We start from the raw sequence: 23,764 nt of genomic DNA, 5'->3' as shown, positions 1-23,764 counted from the left end.
TGTGGTTCCAGCATAACGGCGTTACGTACCACACAGCAAACGCCACGATTGACATTCTGCATGAACGATTTGAGGGTAAGGTTAGCTCTCGCAGGGGTGATGTGAATTGGCCACCAAGGTCATGCGATTTGACACCGCTAGAATTTTTCCTGTGGGGTTTCTTGAAGTCTCAGGCCATCGCTCAAATTCAGCCGAATCTATGCGGAAGAGTCATTGAAAATTGGACCACTCGTCCGTTTTCAATAAACGAGAATTGTGGGAGATTCACAGTTAATCTTAGTGATTATTAGACAAGCCTGTAAGAGTCAGTTACAAGAATAGTCGGAAATCACAGTCTTTAGTTTTAAGTTGAATACGCATCTGTTCCCAAAATTAACCATTCGCACGTATGTAGGTAGATGTGGCAGTCGGTCTCTAAACAAACTAACTTAGACTGTTGCCGATCCATTTTGATGCCACAGTAGCAGATAAACTGCTCGTTAAATCATTTTGTTTTAAGTGGAAGACCATTGATTCAGTCAGATCTTCTATAAGTTAACACATAACTCAATAAACTCAGTTAGATTCCAGCAGAGAACTTGTGCGGGACTACTCAACCACATACACTTAAATCCCTAATGTCATTAGTATCAAATAAAAAACTTGGATGGTCAATCAGAAACTGGAGAGTCCGTGCCGAAGAGTCGTGCTCGCACTACAAGTACAATATATTGAGTTTCAGTGTGGCGAGGAGCCACAAATGCCATTGCCCTCTAGAAACCCTAGAAAAACAGACTAGCAGAAGTTTATGGGGCTTTACGGGGCTGGCACGTAACGCCACCAAGGCTTTGGAGAGAGCAGGTTATTGAGGTAGCAATTGAAAAACTCAGCGTTGCCTTAGTTAAATGTTTTGAGTCAGCATGTCATGCCCTGACCTCTCCTTGATCGGACTCTCGTTTCGTGGTGGAACCGAGAGAGGACTGAGAGGGATACCGTCACGTTCAGATGAACTACAACAAGCTAATTCGGGAATCAAAAAGTGCTTATTTTTGGAAATTTTGCGGCGGTATTGAATCTCTAAGTGACACAGCGAATTTGATTAGGATCCTGAAAAGGGATCTAACCGCAAAGCTGAGGCCACATAGGAAATCTGATGACTCCTTTACGGAGAAGCAAAGTGGGACACCCAGCTTGCTGATGGAGTCTCAATTTCCAGGTAATCAATCAAGCATTGGCCGGCTACAGCACTTAACGAAAGAGGCTGTTGTCAGAGCTGCTACACCTTCTCGGCGTGACTGATTCGTTGCCAGATCTGTCCCCCGGTCCAGATAGCTTTCCTTCGTGCTGAAGGAAACCATAGAGCCCGTGACTGAAGAAAATCTTCACTACATGCCTGGCACTGGCTTATATACCACGCTCTTGGAGGATGGTGAGGGTCGCCTTCGCTTCCTAAGGCGACCAGCCCCCTCCCATCAGAGACCCTCTTTCATGCTGAAAAGTCTCGAATAGCTAGTGGAGTTGCATATGCGTCAGAAATCGCTGAAGGTTGACCCACTCTGTCTATTTCAGCATGGCTATCAAAGCGGAAAATCCTGCGAGTGGACACTGCAAAACCTGGTTGCTAGGGTAGGGCAGGCCGTCGACAGGAAAGACTACGCTATGGGCATTTTTTAGATATAGAGGGAGCTTTTGATAATGCCACTTGCGACAGTATGTGCAGCTCTGCCAGTAGGCATGGCGTAGACCGGGTGCTAGTGAATTGGATTCGTCCAATGTTGGCACAAAGAATCGCCACGGCGCGGACGGAGGAGGATCTGCTGGTGTCGTCTGGAGTTAATAGAGGCTGCCCCCAAAGGTGGTGTGCTATCTCCATTCCTCTGGTGTATTGTGATCGATCCTCTACTCCCTACTTTAAGTGATGCTGGAGTCCACACAAGCATATGCGGACGACGTTGCCTGTTTATTAACGGGCCCTTCGCTTATAAACATCTGTAGAAAAGTGCAGAAAACTCTGGAGATGCTTGCTGCTGTGGGCTAATACAAACCCCACCAAAACTGGTATTGTCATCCTTACCAGAAGCAGGAAGCTTGATGGAGTCGTTCCGCCTAAGCTAAAAGGACTCACAATCTAGCTATACAAAAAAAATTAAATATCTTCGATAGTAAACTTCTTTGGAAGTCACAAGTTGAAACAAATACATCCAAAGCACTGACAGCTTTCTGGCGGTGCAAGGGTGTTTTTGGGAAAAAGTGGGGTCTTTCTCCTAGCAAGATCCTATGGCTCTACACGGCTATGATAATACCTATCAGTGGTCTGGATGAGCAGGCTCTCTCTCATGGGAGTCAACGCACTGTGGCCATCTGTTGCACCGGAGCTTTTCCGACTACTTCAGGCCCGGCATTAGATGCTCTGGTTGGTCTACCACCACTTGATGCTTTCATCCAAGGAGGTGTCTTAAAGACCATATGCAGGCTGAAACACAATGGGAACTAGTACGGCTCCTGTCCAGCATTGGAAAACAGAGAAGGCATGGACTTCTATACAACGATTCTCTCCATGCCCCTTGACTCCATCCCATTAAGAGTCGTACTTGAAAAGCGATACAGTGTGGTGCCACCTTTATTATCTACCTCAAAGAAGTTCTAACGAGTAGCATTCGAAGTTATTTTATTAACCTTTAGCCATGTCTCGTAATCGTCTTTTCCTTATCTTTATCAAACTCATTAAAGAAGATTAAAAAAATGTCATCCCCTTCATCTCAAGTAGAACACTGACCAAAACCAGCTTTTTTGAAGCAGTTGACGGTTGTTTGTCTACTAGTACCAATATTCCAAGCTTTTTATATATTATTGATACCATCAATAAGTGTAACATCCTGTCTTTTGCTGCCCCCTATATGCCTTAGGGCTTCTTTTACGATTCTGCTACGATAGTGGCACTTCATATTTTGAATGATACCTTAGTCAAGTAGTTGCACTTTGGTAATCATCTTCGGTGGAAAGAACACCAATTTAATGGATTTTAGTTTATCTTCTACTGCTTTTGGGGGTGTCAGACAATTATCGACGAACATTTACACCTTTCACTTTGATATTGAAAGTGTTTATCCAGTTTCAAAATCCATTACTCAAAAGGTTACCCGGTCATCCATACTTTGGAATTTGCATTATAATCAACAGGTAGCCTCTTAATACCGCGAAATCATCGAGGTTTGTTATTTCTTCAAATCAATTTTAATCTTTTCTAAACTACCCATATTCGGCTAAATAGTAGTTTTCCTTTTCTCACAGCCCTCATCAGAAACGCAAGTAAAGAAGAAACGTCAAAAAGAATAAAGGCGTTCGCTTTACAAATGCATAAGTAGTTACATCCTCAACAAGAGTTTCGCGGGAAGAAGCATTCGACTTAGAAAAGTATGTGCCAAATTCTTATTCGAGTTATGGAAAATTTCGACTTAGAGAAGTTCGAGTTATTGAACTGAATGGATATTGCTTTTGAAACTCCACTGCTACTCGATTTAGTTTGAGTTTTAGAGAATTCGAGTTATAGAAGTTCGAGTTATGGAAGTTATAGTGTATCTCGAAAACTTGTCCATACAAAAAAAAATTATAATTAAATCGATTTTCGTTGCCAGTTAACAATTCACAGGAATTGGAAAGCGGAACGCGGAGGACAAATAAAATCAAAATTTGTAAACCAGCATTTTTCAAAATTTATTGAAATGATTTCAAAGCCTGCCGACTTTTCTTTTAATATTTCAAATTTTTGGTAAACTATACGTAATTAAAACAAAAATAAAATGTATTTTCTTTTTTTTACTATACGCAATGTGGGTAACCTACCGTGCGTAAAACGGCAAAATGATAGAAAAAGTTTTTTCTAATAGCGGTCGCCCCGGCAGGCAGTAGCAAAACCTCCGAGTACATTTCTGCCATGAAAAAGCTCCTCATAAAAAACATTTGCAACATCAAGACGCACACCACAAAGAGAAGGACTCCTCCTTCCCATCGAAAATGGTTGGAAGCGCCAATTATATACAAGGTGAAGTCCAAAATAAATAAGACTGGGCTAAAATAGAAAAGACAGGAGCTTTGTTCTGATAACTTCGAAATTATTTATTCAAAATAGTCCTCTCTGGCCTCGATACACTATTTTGCGCGATCTAAAAGCTTTTTGAAAGTGTGTTTCAGGTCATTGACCGGAATGTCCTTCAAGATGTCATCGCCATAAACTCTTTTCATCAATTTAAATGTTTCGGTAAACGTTTGTTCGAAACTCATTTTTGTACCGATGACACAACACACTGACACTTTAGACGCAATAACATCGACTCCAATGAACCGAATGTCACCAAGCTTTCACTGGAAGTCAGCTGAGGAATGTAACTTCAAACGCATTAACTCATTAAGAATATGGCGCCATCCAAAACATTTTTATGATGCCAGTCTTGTTTATTTTGGACTTCACCTTGTAAATACATATGCACACATAAAATGTGTTTAAGTTATTCGCGTCGCCATATGGTAATTAAAATAAATTTTTATTTAGCTTCATAGCTATTGTAAAGTATTCCCAAAAAACAAGCAAACACCCATGCAATTCAATACATTCCCACATAAAATTTTGTACCATTTTCCTAGAATTTCCTCCGCTGGCACGCTGATATGAAATTTTCAACTTGCTTTATGTATATACAATACATTTTTACTTTAAATATTACAAGACTTTGATTAATTATGAGACTTTGTGCAAATGTTTGCAGTTTATATGTACGTACTTTTATTTAACTTTGTCTCAACAATTCTATGCTCGCTTATTTCATTTCAACTCATAATGAATGACTTGTGGCAAGTGGTTGGCTAACATATTAACATACTTACAAAAATACCAATTTTGAAATCAAATATATGTATGATTATGTGCAAATATATTTGGATACTATTACCCCGCAGTGCAAAGTCAAACTACTCAACAAACAATCTAGTTCATGTACTGGTATTTGATGGAAGAAGTCGTACTAGTTCGATTGTGTCTGGAATTGTACCAATTGCGAAATAGCTACGGCAAGGCAAAAGTGCAAAGAATGTATTTTTATTTTTATTCTATGAAATCGTGGTCAATATACGTATGTATAATATATTATTCTTCTTTCACGGAATTACAACGCAGAGTGCGTCAAAGCTTCCTTCACAAAGCTTCTCCTAAGCGGTCGATCTTGAGTTATTACTCATGTACAGGCACGTTAACTCAAGGCGAAGAGAATACATCTCACTTGCTGAAGTATATTTTGGTAAAAGTATAATTTTCATATACAAAATAAGTGGATTCACTTTCATTTTTAAGGCAAAATTCCGAGTTTTAAGTAAACCCATTTGGCATAATTTTATGCTTAAAATTTCTCACATATTTCTTAGTTAAGGGGTTAGGGGTAGTCAGAACTTCAGAAAAAAATTTTGAAATGAAATTGATTTTTTTTTTTGCATTTTCTTAAAGTATAATATCTTGAAAATATTGTATGAAAATTTGAAGTCAATCCTATAAATACTTTTCGAGTTATTTAACAATTAAGAAAGGGCGCTCGAGCGCTCCGGAGCGTTCGAGAGCAAGTAGCTGGATGCTGCACGTATAAAAGTGGCAGATAAGCGCGCTAACGATAACACTCGAGGAGGTAGAATGCTACACAGGCAACAGCAAATTGATATTTTGGAAGCTGCTATGACGTCTGAAGAACTATTATACCTATGACCCAGGAATAGATGGCACAGTGTAAGTAATTTAATAATTCGTATAACTCCTCATAAATCGATAGCAAAACATGAAATGCGTTTTTCTCAAAACTATGTTTTTGAACTGGTGATCACTGTAACTTAAGAACCGCTTGGTAGATTTCGATAAAATGTATACTGCATTTGAAATACATATAAAACTAGTGCTTGATCGAAGTATTTTTTTTCAAGATTTCTATTTTTTCACAATTAATTGTTGATTTTTTTTTTCCGAAATCTGAAAAATATTTCCTGAGGATTATCTATTAATAAAACTAATTTCTCTTGTCCGATTGAAAATTATTGAAAATCATAATTTTTTCGGACCTCTGACTACCCCTAACGCCTTAAATATATTACAGCAAATATTTAAACAATCCGACAAAACTTTTTCTGCAAGTTAGTTTCTCGATACAGAAACTTATGGTAGCGTAGCCTTTCAAAACAAAAGGGACAAATATTTCCTAAGCCCCAAACTATATTTCTGTAGAATAAATTACGTCTATACGCCAAAATGCTTAGAAAAACTGGAAGCAACAGATCTATCATTAAAAGCTGCTTTAGAAATTGTAAGTGAAGCTAAGACCCAGATCAAAGCGGCAAATGTTGAAGCTGTATCTAAAACAATGTTACTATTTTTGCTGAAGAAAATCTAATGCAAAAACACACGCAGAGCATTCTGTGGAAAGAACTAAAAATTTCAGTGTTAAATTCTATAAGGAAGAACAAACATGGTTCGTCCATCCAGCAGCAAACGAAAAAGTTGTCGTTTTGCATACGTTCCACATCTATTGAAATCAGTTGCTTACCTACCCTTCAGTGTCCGATGCTTGCATTGTACGTAAGCTCACGGAGTTGCATTCAACGGTGCACCATACAGAGCATCAGCGAGTAAAGCTGGTAGTGCAGTTGCTTTCCCACACCACAGCAAGTGGCATTCATAGATGCTACACGTTGCAGCTGAATTTGTACACTCCATTGGAATCATTCCAGAATTGATTGGCATTGTCAATGATTGGTTTGCCGCTTTTACTACAAAGTTTTCAAATTATCAAAATATTCCTTCGAAAAAACGGTTTGAACAGGGTTTTTCTTAGCAAATGGAAGGCATTGCCGGGATGGATGAGCTTAACAGGTAAGCTCGTGATTTTAGGCGCAACGGGCTGATATCCCTTCAAAAGCGTTTTATGATCAGACCGTGACAGATTTGTATCGATAAATTTATTTGTCCATAAATTGCCTGCAATTCATTTCGATATGTCGACTAAATCAAGATTTTTTGGAGAATTTCTTTGGAACGATTCGAATAAAGGGAGGTCTACATGGCAACCTCAGTTCCATGCAATTCAAATACTGGTTGCGAAGATACTTGTTAGGTAAATGAGATAATTCCTCAATTTATGACATCATTTTTAGATTATATCTATATATGTATATATTCTTTTTTTTTGTGTGTGCCAACTTTAAGCCAACTCCAAACGGCAGATATTTTTTGAGGAGCTTTTTCATGGCAGAAACACACTCGGAGGTTTGCCACTTGCTTGCCGAGGAATGACCACTATTAGAAAACACTTTTTCTTCGTTTTGGTATTTCACGGTGATTCGAACCTACTTTCTCCGAATGGTAGCCGCGCAACAACCAATTCGGCTAAGGCGGTCGGTTTTAGAATACTCTATCCTTTCTCTCAAAAACAGCACGTCGTACTACAACAACAGCTAGTGGTAATGTGGAAGCTGACGCCTCAGGGACACTTCTTTGGAAAGATGACTTCAGAGGAAAGGTGATTTCGGAGGACATTTCATTTCCCAGCGATAAGTTGTTATTGAATGGACGCTAAATATAAGTTTTTTATCGTATAAAGAGTGATCAGATTGGAGGTACCGTTTCCAATAGGGTTTTTCGACAGATCATGGTGGCTACTGTCAAACTAAATACATATTTTTTCGGTATTTATCGATATTTCATAATGGAAAAACTAACGTCTCAGCAGGGTTTACGAATCGTATTAATAATTATTTATTTTATTTTTATTTTTTTAAGTTTTGAACAGCCCTAGTAATAACAAATTAGAGGCTTATACAACACACCTATAAATAAGAATTGTTTAAGCTCTAAACATGCAAGAACTGAAGATTCTCCGAATATATGTAAGTATTGATGCAACCAATAATCTACTTTTTCGCCCATTATGAAATAGTTAATTAACTGTTATAAACGCAGGCTCAACATCGTACATTTCATGGATCATCGCCTTTTTAAAAATACCAATTGGAAGTATTGAGAGTAAAAGCAAGCGCGCAACTTCAGCTGCAAAGTGAACTAGTAACAAACTAGTTCAGAACCGGTGGGTGTGACTACAAGGTATTCATTTGTTAGCATATATACTGGGAGTATATTATGCGTGTTGGCAAAATTATTAATATATACCAGCGTATGCTCATATACGTAATATATTTATAAAGTGTTTCCTATGCATCTGACGTGAGCGATTGGGAGCAGGCTGGCTAATCTTTGCTGCTATTTATTATTTATGTTACTGTGTTGTTCTGCAACAGGTTTATTTCTGGCCTTTTATGTTGTATATTTCGTTGTGTGAATTCAATTTTCGTATGCAATTGTGTTTTGTTTTTTTTTTTTAAAAGATGCCCTAATACTTTAAAATTACCTACTCTAAGGATGAAGGTGGGAAAAATGTCTACAGAAAATTTAAAATTCTTTATTTATTTAGTTTATGATTTTACAAGCACAATACAGACTTAACAGAGCACAGAGCTGACTTAGAAAAAGAAAAGAATACGTGAGGTTTAAACAGGTTGTCCTTGGGATTGACAAGTCAACTGCAACAACAGTAATTCTGGTACTAAATTCTTCGGATAGCACAAAAAATCGGCGCGTTCCTTGCGTATTTTATTGCACAGGGTGGGTCATATAGCGCTTGCTTTTTGAACCACCTATTTTTTTGAGAATGGTAACACAAATGACATGTCAAATGTGTTCATAATTTACTTAAAGGTTTGACATTTACGAAATGGGACGCTATACGCTTGAACAAAATTGGGAAATATTGAAAGCCTATTTCCAAAGTGGTGAGTCTTCTTCTTCTTCCGCGGTTACAATAAATGGCGAGCGTTTGCTCAACGAGTTTTTGTTTCAAAAAATTGAAGAGAATGACATGGACGACATTTGGTTTCAACAGGACGGTGCAACTTGTCACACTGCCAAAGTTACACTCGAACTTTTGGCTACCGTTTTTGAAAACCGAATAATCACCCGAAATTCCGATATCAATTTATCGCCTCGGAGTTGTGATTTAAGCCCGTTGGACTAATTTTTGTGGAGAGCCGTTAAGAACAAATGCTATGCGAACCATCCAGAGACGATTGATGCTTTAAAACACGAAATCGAAGTTGCCATTCATGAAATTGGAGCTCAATTATTTTTCATTCATAAATGACAATGTTCAATCTTCAAAATAAAAGAAAAGTTTGAAAAAATATTGATTAGTTTTTTTATAGCCGATTCAGAAAGCAAATTTTACATGGCCCACCCTATAGAAACGTTTGGCGGACAATTTTTCGCATACACTTTAGTATGGGTACATCACAATGGTCCTACGAAGGTCTAAATGTGTCATTGCGACAGCCACCCTACCTAGTATGGGTACTTATATCGAGTATGAAAATAACGCCTTTTTTCTAGTGTTACACAATATTATTTATCATTCCAAGCAGGTATAAAACGATGGGAATCTGAGCCCAAATATTTTCATGTCAAAGGATATCAGCTTTTTTGAAAGAAAATTATCGCATAATTATTTAGACAAAAAACTACAATTAATATGGAAAATGATCCTCAATAAAATGTTTTATTTCAAGATCCATAACATTTGAATCACATACACCGGACACTCATACTAAATTTCTGAAGTTAATAAATATTTCTTAACTCTTCAACCAATCGTTAGCTTCAAAATGATTTTCACCTTTCATTTCTCAGGTCTTACTCAACACAATCTGCAAACATATTTAATGCCCACCCTAATACGATTGCAATTTTATTTATATACGCGAATATATCACTTACGTATTTGCACGAGATCTACGTACGAGTACATGTGTATGTATGTGTGCGCATAAAACGAGCACTGATAAATGCTAACGCGTATCCGCTCTCACTTTCCTTTCAAACACAGATAAATACCCAGCCCGCTTTATTTATGTATGCACATACATAAATAAATTTAGGTACTCTAATGCGTACTCTGTATCGTACAACGAACTCACCTGAAATACCGTCAATGGCATGTGAAATTCAGCGCCGCCCGTGATTAGAAATCCCCATTTGGGATCTTCTTTGGCCGCATAAGCATCCGAGTCGACATCAAAGGCGGGAAATCCATCCGTATCACCGATGCCACAAGACACTTTTATGATTGCAGCCTTCTTCGGTGGTTCCGGTGTATATACGAAAGGGTAGGTTGACTTGGCTTCCGGCATTGTGATTGTTGCTGCTGTTCTTTTATTTTTACTATTCGATTAAATATGCAAATGTGCTTACACTTTGAAGCTCACAATTTATGCGTGTGTTTATTTATTTATGATGATATGAATCTGTTTTGCTTTGTCTTTATTTAACACTTGATTCTTCACCTCTTTGATTGATTTCTTCTTTATTATTTTTTATGTTATATTAGATTTTTTTTCCTGCCATTTATTTCGCACGCTCACTTTATTGTTTCGCTTTTATATTTATATTTTAAACTGTTTACTTGAGTGCACGTAAATGCATACATAAATTTGTTTGCTTCTTATTTCTTATCAGAAACTTGTCGATTCATTACTTTGCTTTCACTTTTATTACTTATTTTATATCTTGCCGGCGTTTCTGTTGAAAAATAAATGAAAGAAGGTGCGAGCATCGATCAAGAAACGCAATAAATATGTATTTACATATGTACTAGTATATCACAAATAGATAATAAAATCGAAAGAGCATAGAATGGATAATAGGTAAGTGTATATCCACTTGTGTATGTGCGTGTGCGTGTGTGATTTTATGTGAGCAGCATCAAATTAGAAAGCATTCTCTGTTGACTTCAACCGATAGAATCCACAGAAGCAGCCACTCTATCCAAAAATAAAACATAGAGCAGAGAGTATGTGGAATTTGAGTGCACGTATTGAAAATTCGCTCGCACGCCCATCGCTTCACGCACGCATTTTGGGTTACAATACACATGGAATTGTTTTGCCATTGTGTGAGCTGTCAGTGACGCGCAGATATTTTGTCAAAAAAGAGCCGGGAATTGGTCGATGAAACACAAAAAAATGCACTGCCCTTTCAATTTTACTTTAAAGGCTTTTCCAATAACAGATGTTATTTTAAATAGGATTGCGCTATCGAGAGATGACTAACGATTTATTATGGCTGGAATTGGATGGTATTGATCTGGACAACATTTATTTTCAACAAGACGGCGCTACGCGCCACACAAGCAACGAAACCATTGATCTTGTACGCAAAAAGTTTCCGCACCCTGTTATCTCTCAAAAAGGTGATCACAATTGGCCACCGAGATCTTGCGATTTAACACCTTGTGACTTTTTTCTTTGAGGCCACGTGAAACAAAAGGTCTACGCCAACAGCCCAGGGTCAATTCAAGTCCTCAAAGATGGAATGCGTCAGAATATCGAGGACAGAGGGCAGCCACTTTGCAACTCGGTTATGGAGAATTTCATGAAAAGGATATTGTCCTGTTAGCGTGGTCGTGGTGGTCATTTGCCTGATCATACTTTCCACTATTAACGGCATACCTTCCTCTTTATAATGAAATAAACATCCGATCATTTATATTAAAAAATAGCATATTTCTTTGAATATCAAAATAACACCTCTGACTGGAAAACCATTTAGAATTCGCCCGAAATAATCCAATCATCAAAATATTTTCCACGCGCATTTTCCGGATCGACTTCAGGGAATTTTCTTTCGTGTCCCCTATCGATTGAAAACAAATGCCTCGTATTGTTAGTTTGTGTTTTGGATAGAGAAAAAGTCTGTTGGAGCCATGTCAGGAGCTATGCTATTTGTTTTTTTCTTATCCAAAAAGTGTTTTACAGTGATCGCCTAGTCAGATGGTGTGTTATCCTGGTGCAAAATCAACTTATCTGCGACGTCCTCGTTGGAACCACCGATTATCTATTGCATCCCATACAGTATTTTTTGGCTGCTTGCTTCGACTATCTACCTTAGTTATAGTAGTACTGAGTAATGTATGGAATCATCTCCTTTCTTGGCTTTATTTTGGAAGGATGTTACGCAGATTTTGGGCTCTAGCAAATCTAAAACTGACAAAGACCTCTTTTTTATACGTGTCAGCACTTTATATATGAACATAAATATGTACTTCACTAAAGGGTGCTTTTTGGAAGTTTGTCCCAGCTCCTTCTCCTATTTCTGAGGTGCATCTTGACGTTGTTCTACAAATGGAGGGACCTACAGGGACAAGCCAACTCCGAACGGCAGTTATTTTTTATGAGGAGCTTTTTCATGGCAGAAATACACTCGGAGGTTTGCCATTGCCTGCCGAGGGGCGACCACTATTAGGAAAAACTTTTTCTTCACTTTGGTCTTTCACCGACATTCCAACCTACGCTCTCTCTGAATTCCGATTGGTATTCACGCGCCAATCCATTCGACTACGGCGGCCGCACTTTCTCCTTCACCTAAAAATCCACTCAAGCCATCTTTTCCGATACTCAAGCTGCCATCAAGACCCTGTCGTCGCCATGTTGCAGCACTCCCCTGCTAAACTTCTGTAATGAGTATATATTATTAAACGTCTCAAATGTGAGAGAAACATTTCTCTTATCTGGGTTCTAAAGCAGAGGAACATAGAGGAAAATGAAATTATGGATGAGCTTTGCCAGGAATGAAACGGCAGAATCGACTTCAGTTGTGCACGTCTCCCCTTGACCATTGTTAAAGGGAAACTGCACAATTTCTTTCTTAAAAGCGCACAAGGCAGATGGAGTTCTATTCTATCGTGTGCTGTCTCAATTGCAAGTCCACCGCCATTTACTTTCGAACTCATAGCGGTATTCACCAGTCACTGGGTGATCGGAGGTAATGCGAGGAAGCTTGCACTACGGTACATCCCTCAATGCAGAAGCTATTGGAATCCTACAGAGAAAGAGACTGTTGCACACTTTCTTTGCAAATGTCCAGGCTTGGCAGTCAGAAGATTAGAGTCACTGGGTGCTTCTTTCTTCGACAGGCGGGGACAATGCACTGACCTAAGTCCCATCAAGCAATCCTCCGTTACATCAACAGCTGTGGCTGGCCATAGATACTCGTATCTGCCTGTTGGAGGTCTCATAAAAAAATGGATCTCATATGAAAATGGCGCTTCAGCGCTACTTGGGGAGTGAGTGCCAGAGTGATACTTCAACCATTCCACCTACCTACCCAAGCCAATTGAAATTTATACTTCATTGTGTCAAAACTCAAAGAGCTATAAAACCGTATACCTAAAATCTTTCTAAGGATTCTGATTAAAAAGTGTGAAGTTTCTTATGTAAATTTTTTGAATTTTTTACTTTTCTTGTTGGACTTATATGGCTTTTATAGGCGAATGAACTATATTTTCCACAGAACGAACGAACATCGATATTTAAGATCCCACCGAACTTAGACCGATTTCAGTCGAAACTGAACCGAACATTTTAACGGGTTAAATCATAACAAAAAATAGGGAAACAAAATTGTATAATTGTTCGACCATGTCGCAGAAAAATGTTTATAAGTGATACAAAGACTTCAAAGAGGGTCGAGAACGTGTTGATGACTTGGAGCGCTCCGGACGACCATCGACGTCAACAGATGACCAACACGTCAATAAAGTGAAGGAGTTAGTGCTCAAAAATCGTCGGTTGACTGTTACAGATCTTACTGATATGAACGGAATATCAGAAGGATCTGCGAAAACCATTTTGAAAGACCATTTGGGCCTACGAAAAGTCAAATCTCGTTTGGTACCGAAAACTCTCGATTTCTTGGAAAAAAGTCGTCGCGTTGATGTGTGTGAAACAATGCTTTCAGACTATCAGGACAAGCTCAAATGCATCATTACGGGAGAAGAGACTTGGATTTATGCTTACGACCCTTACAACCGACCAATCAAGCGAATATCGTGCTAAAGGCGAGGCCAGACCGAAAAGAGCACGTCAAAGTCGTTCAAAAATAAAGGTCATGATGACAGTTTTTTCGATTTTCGTGGTGTGGTGCACTATGAATTCCTTCCACCTGGCCAAACTGTGAATAAGGAATATTATTTAAGCGTCATGCGTCGTTTAGGTGAAGCAATTCATCTAAAAAGACCAGAATTATGGGCCAACAACTCTTGGTTTTTGCATCACGATAATGCACCGTCTCACACTGCACTCGTTTTTGGTGACCATTTCGCCAAAAATTCCACGCATATCGCCCCGCAACCACCGTATTCGCCTGATTTGGCTCCGTGTGACTTCTGGCTATTCCCAAAACTCAAGAGACCACTCCAGGGAACGCGTTTCGAGTCGATTGAGGAGATAAAAGCTGAATCGAAGAAGGTGCTGATGGCTATACCGGAAATGGACTATTTGCCATGTTTCGGGGATGGGATAAGTGTATTGCCTCGAGAGGGGATTGTTTTGAAGGGGATGAAATTGATTTACAAGAATAAATAAAGATTCTTCATTTTACAACCAAATTCACCTTACTTTTTGCCCACAGTATATAAGCATCTTACAAGTTGCTAAAAGTATAGGTGTATGTTCGCTTTCTCTGGTTGGATGGGTAACGTGGTACCCAATCTCGCTAGTTCATCTGCTTTGCAGTTGCCTGCTATGTCGCAGCGACCCGGCACCCAGAGCAGGTATATTATATTACAAAGCACTGTGACACTTCTGTCAAAACTTCGATACATTCTTTTACTGTCTTCCAATTAATATTAGGTGATTGTAATGCTTTCAGGGCCGATTGGCTAACTGAATATGTATTTATTTCTCTTGTGTGATAACACTTTTCTTTAGGGCTAACAGGCCTTCCCTGATAGCCAGAATTTAGGCTTGAAATACACTACAGTGATCCGATAGCCGGAGTGAAATGTTGGCACTCACTTCCTCAGAGTGAAGACCTCCGCCTACTTGTTCTTTTAGCTTGGAACCATCAGTATAGATACTGATTCCAAAAGTTGGTATAATTTTGAGCAAAAAATGTAAAAAATTATCGGCCAGTTTTCAACTCTTTTTGTCCGAATCCGAGCCGACAACGAACTGAACCTTTGTGATCGAAGCCGAAGTTCAGTCGTTCTCCAATATTTTCATATCAATTCAAAAATTATTAAAATTAAGTAAGAAACAAATAAATTATCAAAATTTGTCAATCAGCTCTAAATTTATTCAACGGAGTGTTACAAAAAAAACAATAAAATTTTTTTTTTACGTTTCACAACTGCGAAAAGTGGCTCTCCATACTCAAATGAATAGGTATATATATTACTTAAATACATACAGACGCGTGTGTATGTGTGCTTATATTTATTTGCCCTCATTTGCAGTGCTCGCACTCATGCCGCTAAACGCCACAAATTTCTAAACACTTTTAAAATTACTAAGCACCATCAAAACGCCAAATAGATGAGTGTAACTGTGTTTGTTTTCTCGTAAGTAATAATGTTGCAACATGGCAACAAATCGCACCAGAACATGCAACCATGCAAATGACGTTGCACAGCCAAGTGTACAGCAATGCTGCTGGCATGAATATGACTGAGTACGATTTTTGCATAAGCAAATGAGCAAAATTAAAAAAGTAACAACAACAATAAGAGCACTCCTCATATGAGAAAATGAATTTTGAGTGATTTTCACGTGCAACCGGCTGTTATGTGCGACTAATTATTTGCATTTCCTTTGATTTATATGCCAGCACTTTGATGTTCACAGATTCTTTGGAAGTGAGATGCAACGCACTCGGTTATATAACACATTTTTTTCATTCACTTGTGTTGCACAATGCTTTAGGACTAAACTTGATATGATTGCTTAACGGTAATTTGTATGAAAAATTATTTTTGCAATAGGAGCCACTCCATGTGCCCATGTGCCCATATAATTTTGATTTTTAAAATAGCAAAAATTTACATTCTTCCACAAATTTATTTGACAAATGCGACTCGATTTGTTGCTGTTGCCGTTGTTGTTCTTCGCTGCCACTTTACTGCCACACGCGACTGCAATTCGCCAACTGAAAATTACTCACTTCACCAATTTGCAGCTGCTCCACCACATGCTACACACACGCACACACACATTCACGCGGGTAGCTGTTGCCGCAATAGATAAATAGACGAGCAGTCAGTAAATCAGAAAATTATTTGCTCTTTTTTTTCGATGTTGGCTGTTGGCTATTTTATTTACATATGTCGATTGTCGTTGTATTACTTCAGCGGTTCCAATGGCAGTGAGTATGTGTGTGTGTGTGTGTTTGTTATGTTATGCGTCCATGTTACCAAATAGCTTTGCGCCATTTTCGCCGCCTTCATTAGCCATGTACTGCGAGTATTAGCCGTAGACTGATTCCTGCACACAAACACCAGACAAACACTCTGTGGCATTAGCAGCGACTCGCATCTCGATTTTTTAAATTCTATTCTACTCGAGCTTTTGATGAACTGTAATGAAGTATTTAGAAAATGCAACTTTTGTTCTTTTTCTTAAGAGGGGCTGTTTGCCTACTTCTTTGTATACGCACTTAGTCGAAGTTATTTTTGCAATGCATTCACAATCACATTGAAAGTGGGAAAATAAAGCGCGCGAAAATTGTAAAATATGAAAAACTTCCGATGTGCAAAAACCCCAAATCAGATGTATTTAATACACAACGACTCACCAATAAGGCAAATTTTAACTACTTAACAGAAAACTTAACCAAAAAAGAGATAGGCATACCCGCTAACCGTATTGAGTAAACAAATTCAAGCTTATTTCAAGCCTTTCAAAAATTCAAAAAAAAAATTCATTATTTCTTAAGGAGACAGATCCCTGTAAAATTTCGAAAAAAAAAAAATTTTTTTTTTCATAAAATGTTAATATAATTAATAATTTAAGAAATGTCAAAAAAATTTTAGAACATAAATTAAAGTATTTCTTATAGTTTAAATAGATTGTCAACCGCGACGACTCTATTCTTTGCGTTCGAGCGCTGGGAGAGGTATACGTTGTATTCAAACTTTGGACCCGTTTTTCTCAAAACTATATTTTTCGAATTGGCGTAGACGATAACTCGAAAAGTTATTGACCAATCTGCCTGAAATTTTGCACACATCTTTTTGTGATATTACTTTCTTTGTAAATTTACCATTCGAAAATTTTTCGAAAAAAAAATTTTTTCGAAGCAAAAATAGTAGGAAAATTCGCCACAAAATAAATTTTTTTTTAGGCATTTTATTCCGCGAATTTTATGACATTAATAAACAAAAAAAATTTTGGTTTTTTATATCCAGGTCACTGACGCCGATGCTACAATGCCCGCCGATTGAGAAGCCCTGCTGCGACCTTCCTGGAAGAATTGAGTGTACATCGGCCATTTTAAATGATTAAAATAAAAAAAATGTATATTATTTTAATATATAAATAAACTGTATCCCAATTTTGAAAAAAAATATATTGACTTCTCCATTTTAAATAATTTTAATGAAAATCAGGGAAAATATGGCCGTTTACAGGTATCTGTCCCCTTAAGAGACACCTAAATGCCTTAAAAACCTTCTCCACTCAAATATTAAAGTGGGAAGAACATTTACTGGGTTAGGGAATAAGTTCATAGCGCTTTTATATTTTCTTTTATTTTACGCTGATTTGTCTGCTGTTTCGCAAAGGGCAAATATTCTTTCGATACAGCTCTTTCTGCTCTACAAAATTATGTTAAATGTATTTTTGAGTTACTTAATTTTTATTAGTTTTGAGGCTAGGAAATGGAATACCCAGGAGGCATAAATCAACATTTTCGACACCTGCTCTTCTCTTTGCTTTTCATCGAGGTCAAAAAGCTGCCGAAGCAGACCGGGACATTTGCGACGTGAATGGAAAAGGCCTCATAGGCAAGGAAATGGTTTCGAATGTTCCAAAGTGGTGACTTTGATGTCGATGGCACGTACCCCAGCGTAAGGCCTTCTGAAGAAGAAGAACATCTCAAATCACTTTTGAATGCGAACGGTCGGCAAACCAGTCGTGAATTGGCGAAAAAAAAGAACTGTGATCATAAAACGATTCTCAACCACCTTCATTCAATGGGATGTACCGAAAAATTGAGAACCTGACGGCCTGGGTGCCTCACGAGCTCAACGAAAAACACAAAGAAAGTCGTTTTCAAACTGCTTTTCGCAAATAGTTTCAGAGAAGGTTTTAAAATTCGTGGAATAGAAAGGTTGTAAAGATGAGAGGAATTAATTACGTAGCTCTCTTAGTTTCAATCAAATCATCTCATTGAGCTCTGAGACCGTAGCAGATAAATAAGCCAATCGGAAGAAAATGTCAACGCTGAAAAAATTTTAGTATCGTGCCACCCTCACTCAGCAAAGAAAAACAACCCATTTATTAGTAAAGTTAAGGGGACGGTCTGAGACATTGTTGGATTGCACTTCTTTTGGAAGCAACGGAGAACGTGAAAAGGCACGCCAGAATTATCCTGATGTGACTAAAATATTAAAAAAACTGCAAAAGACGTGAAACATAAGGAAATCGAAGCGCGTTTTAAGTTTTAAAATATATCTGAGAATAGTCGTAAATCTCCCGGAAAAATGCATTGCGATTTTGTAGCGAAATAAAAGTACGAGGGTTGCCTTTTATATTGTGCGCCCAATGAAGAAAGGACAGTAATTAAAATTCATTTTCGTGCTTCTGTTTTCTACTATTTTGTTTTTTTTTTTAAGTCGGTTGAATTGGAAAAAAACTAAGAAGAAGTAGAAGCATGTTTTTTTTTCATTTTAATGAAAATGAGTTTCATGTTTTTCAAAATATTCTCCTTGAAAGTCAGTACACTTCTGCATTCGATTGAACCAATTTTCAAAACACATTCGCCACTCAGAAATGGATGCCTCCAAAATAAGCACTTTTAGGCTTTAACAGTTCCTCCAGGCGTTGAAAAACGTTGACCTCGCATTTTATTTTTTATGTTCGGGAACAAACAGAAATCATGCCAAGTCAGGGCTTAAGGTAGATAGCCCACTAATTCGATATTTTGTGTACTCAAAAACTCTCCTGTGTGAGCCGATAAGTGAGTGCGCGCATTGTATTGGTGGAGTATGATTCGTCCTCTCCAAAAATTTCTGACAAGCAAAATTTTTTAATTTAATTTTACTTAAATCACTAGCTTTATTCTTGTTTTTTTTTTAATTCAGTTCAACTTAATTAATTATTTCATTTTCTTTTTTATTTCAATTTATAACTTTGTGGTATTTGCCTGGACACTCCCCTTTATTTGAAAGTGGAATGTCTTTATCTGTGGTGTCTTTATTTTAACAAAAATTGATACGGAAAAAAAATAAATTCCGAACGAAATTTTTCGTAATGCGCCGCTAGTAATGTTCCCGAGCGTAAATACACATACACACCACAAATATACAAGTACACGCTTATGTGTTGCACTAAATATAAAAACATCGTCTTCCGCAACAACTTTTTAAAATTTTGTTTTGTTTTTTCCTTTCCTCCCTTTTTTATGCAATGCAATTTCCCAATCCACCATCAACGCTTTTCCATTCTTGAAAAATTACCATTCTCTCACCTCTCTCCTCAAACTCAATTTCTCTGCTCCATTATTGCGCTAGCTACGAGTTATTCTTGTTCTTCCTCGTAGCCAATTCCGCCAAACACAACACGCAAGGGCCAATGGTTTGACTTTTGGGATAGGTTCATGCTTTGTTTACTTGCGAATGCCGTCCGTTAAAATTGCTGCTTCTGGCACTTTGAAATAGCATGGCATGAATATGTGCATATGTATGTATGCATGTATGCGTGCATGTATGTATGTATGCGTGCTTGTTGGCGCATATTTCCCACGTAGTTGCTTATTTTTGTTAGATTCCAAGCACATTGCTGCGTAGATTTTTATACAGCCTGCGGTGAATGAACGCGGCCATTTATTTTATTTTTATTTTAGTACACTGCATAGCATAATTTTTCGTACAGATAGTAAAATAAACTGTTTTACACCGATGTTATCGGCATTAATTACGCATATACTTTTTTTTGTTTTTGCTTCTGTGAAATAAAGATTTATTCATTTTTCTGCACGCGTCTCAATTACGTGTTAAAATTGATAAGTTCAAATTGTAACCCAAACAAATCTTTATCTCTTCACAAGTTCACGCATGCAAATATCAGTGCGCTTTCGAACTTCAAAGAAATAAAATAAGCTGTGCTGGAGGAAATTCAAACTTTACAAAAATAAAAAATTACGAAAGTCTTGCAAAGATGCAAGTAACCGGTCTTATTTAAATTACTTATAAGCCGATAGCCCCAGGTTTTAGTTGCCTTACGACTGTAATGGAATTATTTATAATTTTATTTCATACAAATAAATAAATTACTGGTACATATTTTTTAAATCAAAAATGTTCATGCAATAATATGCTCAACTACATTTATATTACTAAATAAGCTATACAAATTATACCAAACAGAGCAGCTACTTCCTATATCTTCAGAGTCATGTCGCTTCGCTTAAGCCAATAGCATAACTATATATTGGGTTGGGGAATCAGTTCATAGCGCTTTTATATTTAAAACGATTTGTTTGCTGCTTGGCAAAGGGTAAGTCATTCGATAGAACTCTTTCTGCTCTACAAAACTATGTTAATTCTATGTTTGAGTTATTTAATTTTTTATTAGCTTTGAGGGAATACCCAAAGAGCAAAAATTAACATTTTCGACACCTGCTCTTCTTTTTGCTTTTCATCGAGGTCAAAACGCTGGCGAAACAACCCGGGACATTTGCGACCGGTATGGAGAAGCTTTCAGAGGCAAGTCTACAACACGGAAATGGTTAGCAAAGTTCAAAAATGGCGAATGGCGACTTCGACGTCGATGGCACGCCTCGCAGCGGAAGACGCGGAAGGCCTTCTCAACTCGATGAAGAACGTCTCAAATCACTTTTGAAGGCGAACGGTCGCGAAACCAGTCGTCAATTGGCGGAAAAAATGAACTGCGATCATAAGACGATTCTTAGTCATCTGCATTCAATGGCATTTACCAAAAAATTGTGTGCCTGAGTGCCTCACGAGCTCAACAAAAAAAAACAAAGAAAGTCGCCTTCAAATTGCTTCGCAGCATCTCAAGCAACAGGCGACCATAAACCGCGCTTTTTGTACCGCATCGTCACGGGAGATGAGAAATGGCGCCTGTACATCAATATGAAGCAAAGAAAGGAGTGGGTGGTTCCAGGAGATATGCCAAAGGCGAGATTCAACCCGTATCTTCATCCAAAGAAGATCATGATATGTGTTTGGTGGGACTGGGAGGTCATGGAGCACTAGGAAATGCTCGAAAAGATTGCCATGGTCAACAAAGAGCCCTACATTACCCAGCTACACCGCATGAAGGAGACCATTCGACAGAAAAACTTGTTCGACATGGTCAAACCATACTCCTTCACGACAACGCCAAGCACCAGGCCCCATGTAAAAAACGATATCATATGTGCATTCTAAAATAAATTACTTATTACCTTAAACAATGGTGCATTTTATGAATAGTTAAACAAAAAGCTTCACGCCACCTAAAACCTTAGTTGCAATTGTATTTTTCCATTCAACATTCCTTTTTACTATTTGCTTATTTGTTGTTACTATAACTGTTTAATTTAGGTTCCCCAACATTGTTTTTCCATTAACAGTTCTTAACATTTAACTTCTTAACATTTAACATCGCTTATATTGTTGAACGTTTGTTTAACATCACTATTGTGTTATTGTTATGTTAATAACATTTGCTCTGTTATTAACAGAGGCTTTTACATAACTCGCGCGGACCGCTCTCTACCTAGTTAATGGGCTGTAGAAGCTATAATACTGGGAACTTACGCTTAAAAATTCCACAGTATATTCTTAAGAGACGATACTTTCAAAATATCGAAAAAACAATCGAATTTCTGAACTTTCTAGACCACCGGGTCCCCTTAAGTCACATTGTTGCTCATGAAGAAACTCTCGATGAGTCACTGCGAAATATAGACCGGAAAAATGCAGTATGCTTTTTAGCTACTGTAACTTCAATTCAGTCATGATTTCAAAAACTGTTTAAAAAAGCATCAGACTTTGTTTGTGACGATATTAGTCCCTTTTCGGAGTTACGATTACAGGTAGCTGATGATGCATCCAATATTCAATTCATTGCAACTTTGCTGCGAGAAGTAGAACCATTGCAGCAAGTCTCCAATTCTGAAATCGTGCAATGGATTGTTGAGCCTCTTTCGCAACCCACAGCTTTAAATGAGGAATACTGTAAAGAAAACGACGAAACAGCCGGTGAAGGAACTAACGACGAGATGCTGAATGCGAATAAAATTACATCGAAGCAGGCAATTTCGGCATTCCACATATGCTTGGATTATGCAGAGCAAAACAAGGCTTGCTTAACTTCTTCAGGGACATCGGCACATATGTGTACGTTTAGGTTTTTTGAAATCTTTCCATTCATAGATGAACTCTGCGCTAAATGGACACATATGGGGACATTATTTTTTTTTTTTTGTAAAAATTACTATTTTCTATTTTTTTCTTATCTTACTGAATTGTTATAAATATAAGCAGAATAACTCGTAATAAAATGAAAAATAAAATTAACGTTTTTTTACTTAAAAAAATTCGTCCCTGAAGAGGTTAAACGATGTTATGACGCTGCAGAGGCGCAGAAACAAGCGAGTGCTTACAAAACAAAGCAAAAACGAAAATGTCTTTAATTTATCGCTTTAAAATATATTTAATTAATATAAAAATAACAAATGAATTTGGATTGCTGTCAGTACAAAAAATATTTTAATTTGTATGAAAAAAATCTCAGTACTTGTGACAACCTCGAAACTTGCACCGACCACGGTTTACATTATATGCAAGAATCGAGTTTCTACTGCATTACAAAAAACCTGATTTCGAGTGCGATTTGTATAAATTTTATTATTGTATACCCCTTAACATTTACCTAGTAGAAAGCGGAAAACTCTAGTAAAACTTATTAATATTCGTCGCATTTACTGATGTAACGTTTTCAGTCCCATGTTTTTTAATAAATTTCAAATTATTAACCTCAAAATCTAATACATTTTCCCGCGAAATTCTTCCGAAATGTTGATGCCATTACAGTCTGAAACGCCACAAATCAATTATTTGCACCAGGCACCCGCTTGCTACTTGCCATTCTTCATATATCAGCCATTCTTCACAATCTCAATATCGCAAAACGACTCAAATCAACTAAGGCAAATGCCGGAGATGCTCCATGCTGAGTCACAAGACATTCAAGCGTTTGGCACCTACTAATGAGCGCTGAGAAAGCCTGTCGCACATGTGCCACCAAGTAATTAGTTACTTTGTTTATGACTATTTATTTATTGGCCAAAAGCCGTGCTCTTCAAATACACAACACGCTGGCACTTGGGTTAAATGTTCAGCGCTTATCAGCTGACGTGACAAGCGGGCTTGCGCCAGAGCGCTGGAAATATCAGCGACAGCAGAAACTTTGGTTTTGCTAAAATCCAATAAGAAAAGGAACAGCCAGCACAAGCCAGCAAAGATAACCCTACGGTGTAAATATGTACACGTATGTATGTATGTATGAATATTTGTAACTAGGCGAACCCCAGAATGATTACTGAGGCGCGTAGAGTAATGTCGACGAACGCAGGCAACGCTGATAAGAAGTCTTGACGCGCATCGAAATAATTTTTGCCAACACAAGGCAGGGGTTAATATAAACAAAA

General features: G+C 37.8%; 1 protein-coding gene across 2 annotated transcripts in view; it reads right to left on the bottom strand.

Annotated features, from left to right (window-relative positions):
- LOC128866727 (probable WRKY transcription factor protein 1) overlaps window positions 1-16,024 on the bottom strand; it is a 36,386-nt gene extending 20,362 nt beyond the window's left edge. For both annotated transcript variants that reach the window (XM_054107678.1, XM_054107682.1), the window contains exons 1-2: window positions 15,931-16,024; window positions 10,030-10,630 (exon numbers count right to left, since the gene is read on the bottom strand). In XM_054107678.1, coding sequence (XP_053963653.1) covers window positions 10,030-10,242 — 213 coding nt within the window. In that variant the 5' untranslated portion in view covers window positions 10,243-10,630; window positions 15,931-16,024. The remainder of the gene's footprint in view (window positions 1-10,029; window positions 10,631-15,930) is intronic.
- Between the last annotated feature and the right edge of the window lie 7,740 nt (window positions 16,025-23,764).

This window comes from Anastrepha ludens, chromosome 6 (genome assembly GCF_028408465.1).
Source record: "Anastrepha ludens isolate Willacy chromosome 6, idAnaLude1.1, whole genome shotgun sequence".
NCBI lineage: Eukaryota > Metazoa > Arthropoda > Insecta > Diptera > Tephritidae > Anastrepha > Anastrepha ludens.
Note: the sequence above shows the minus strand (reverse complement) of the source record. Positions and strands in the feature narration are given on the sequence as shown.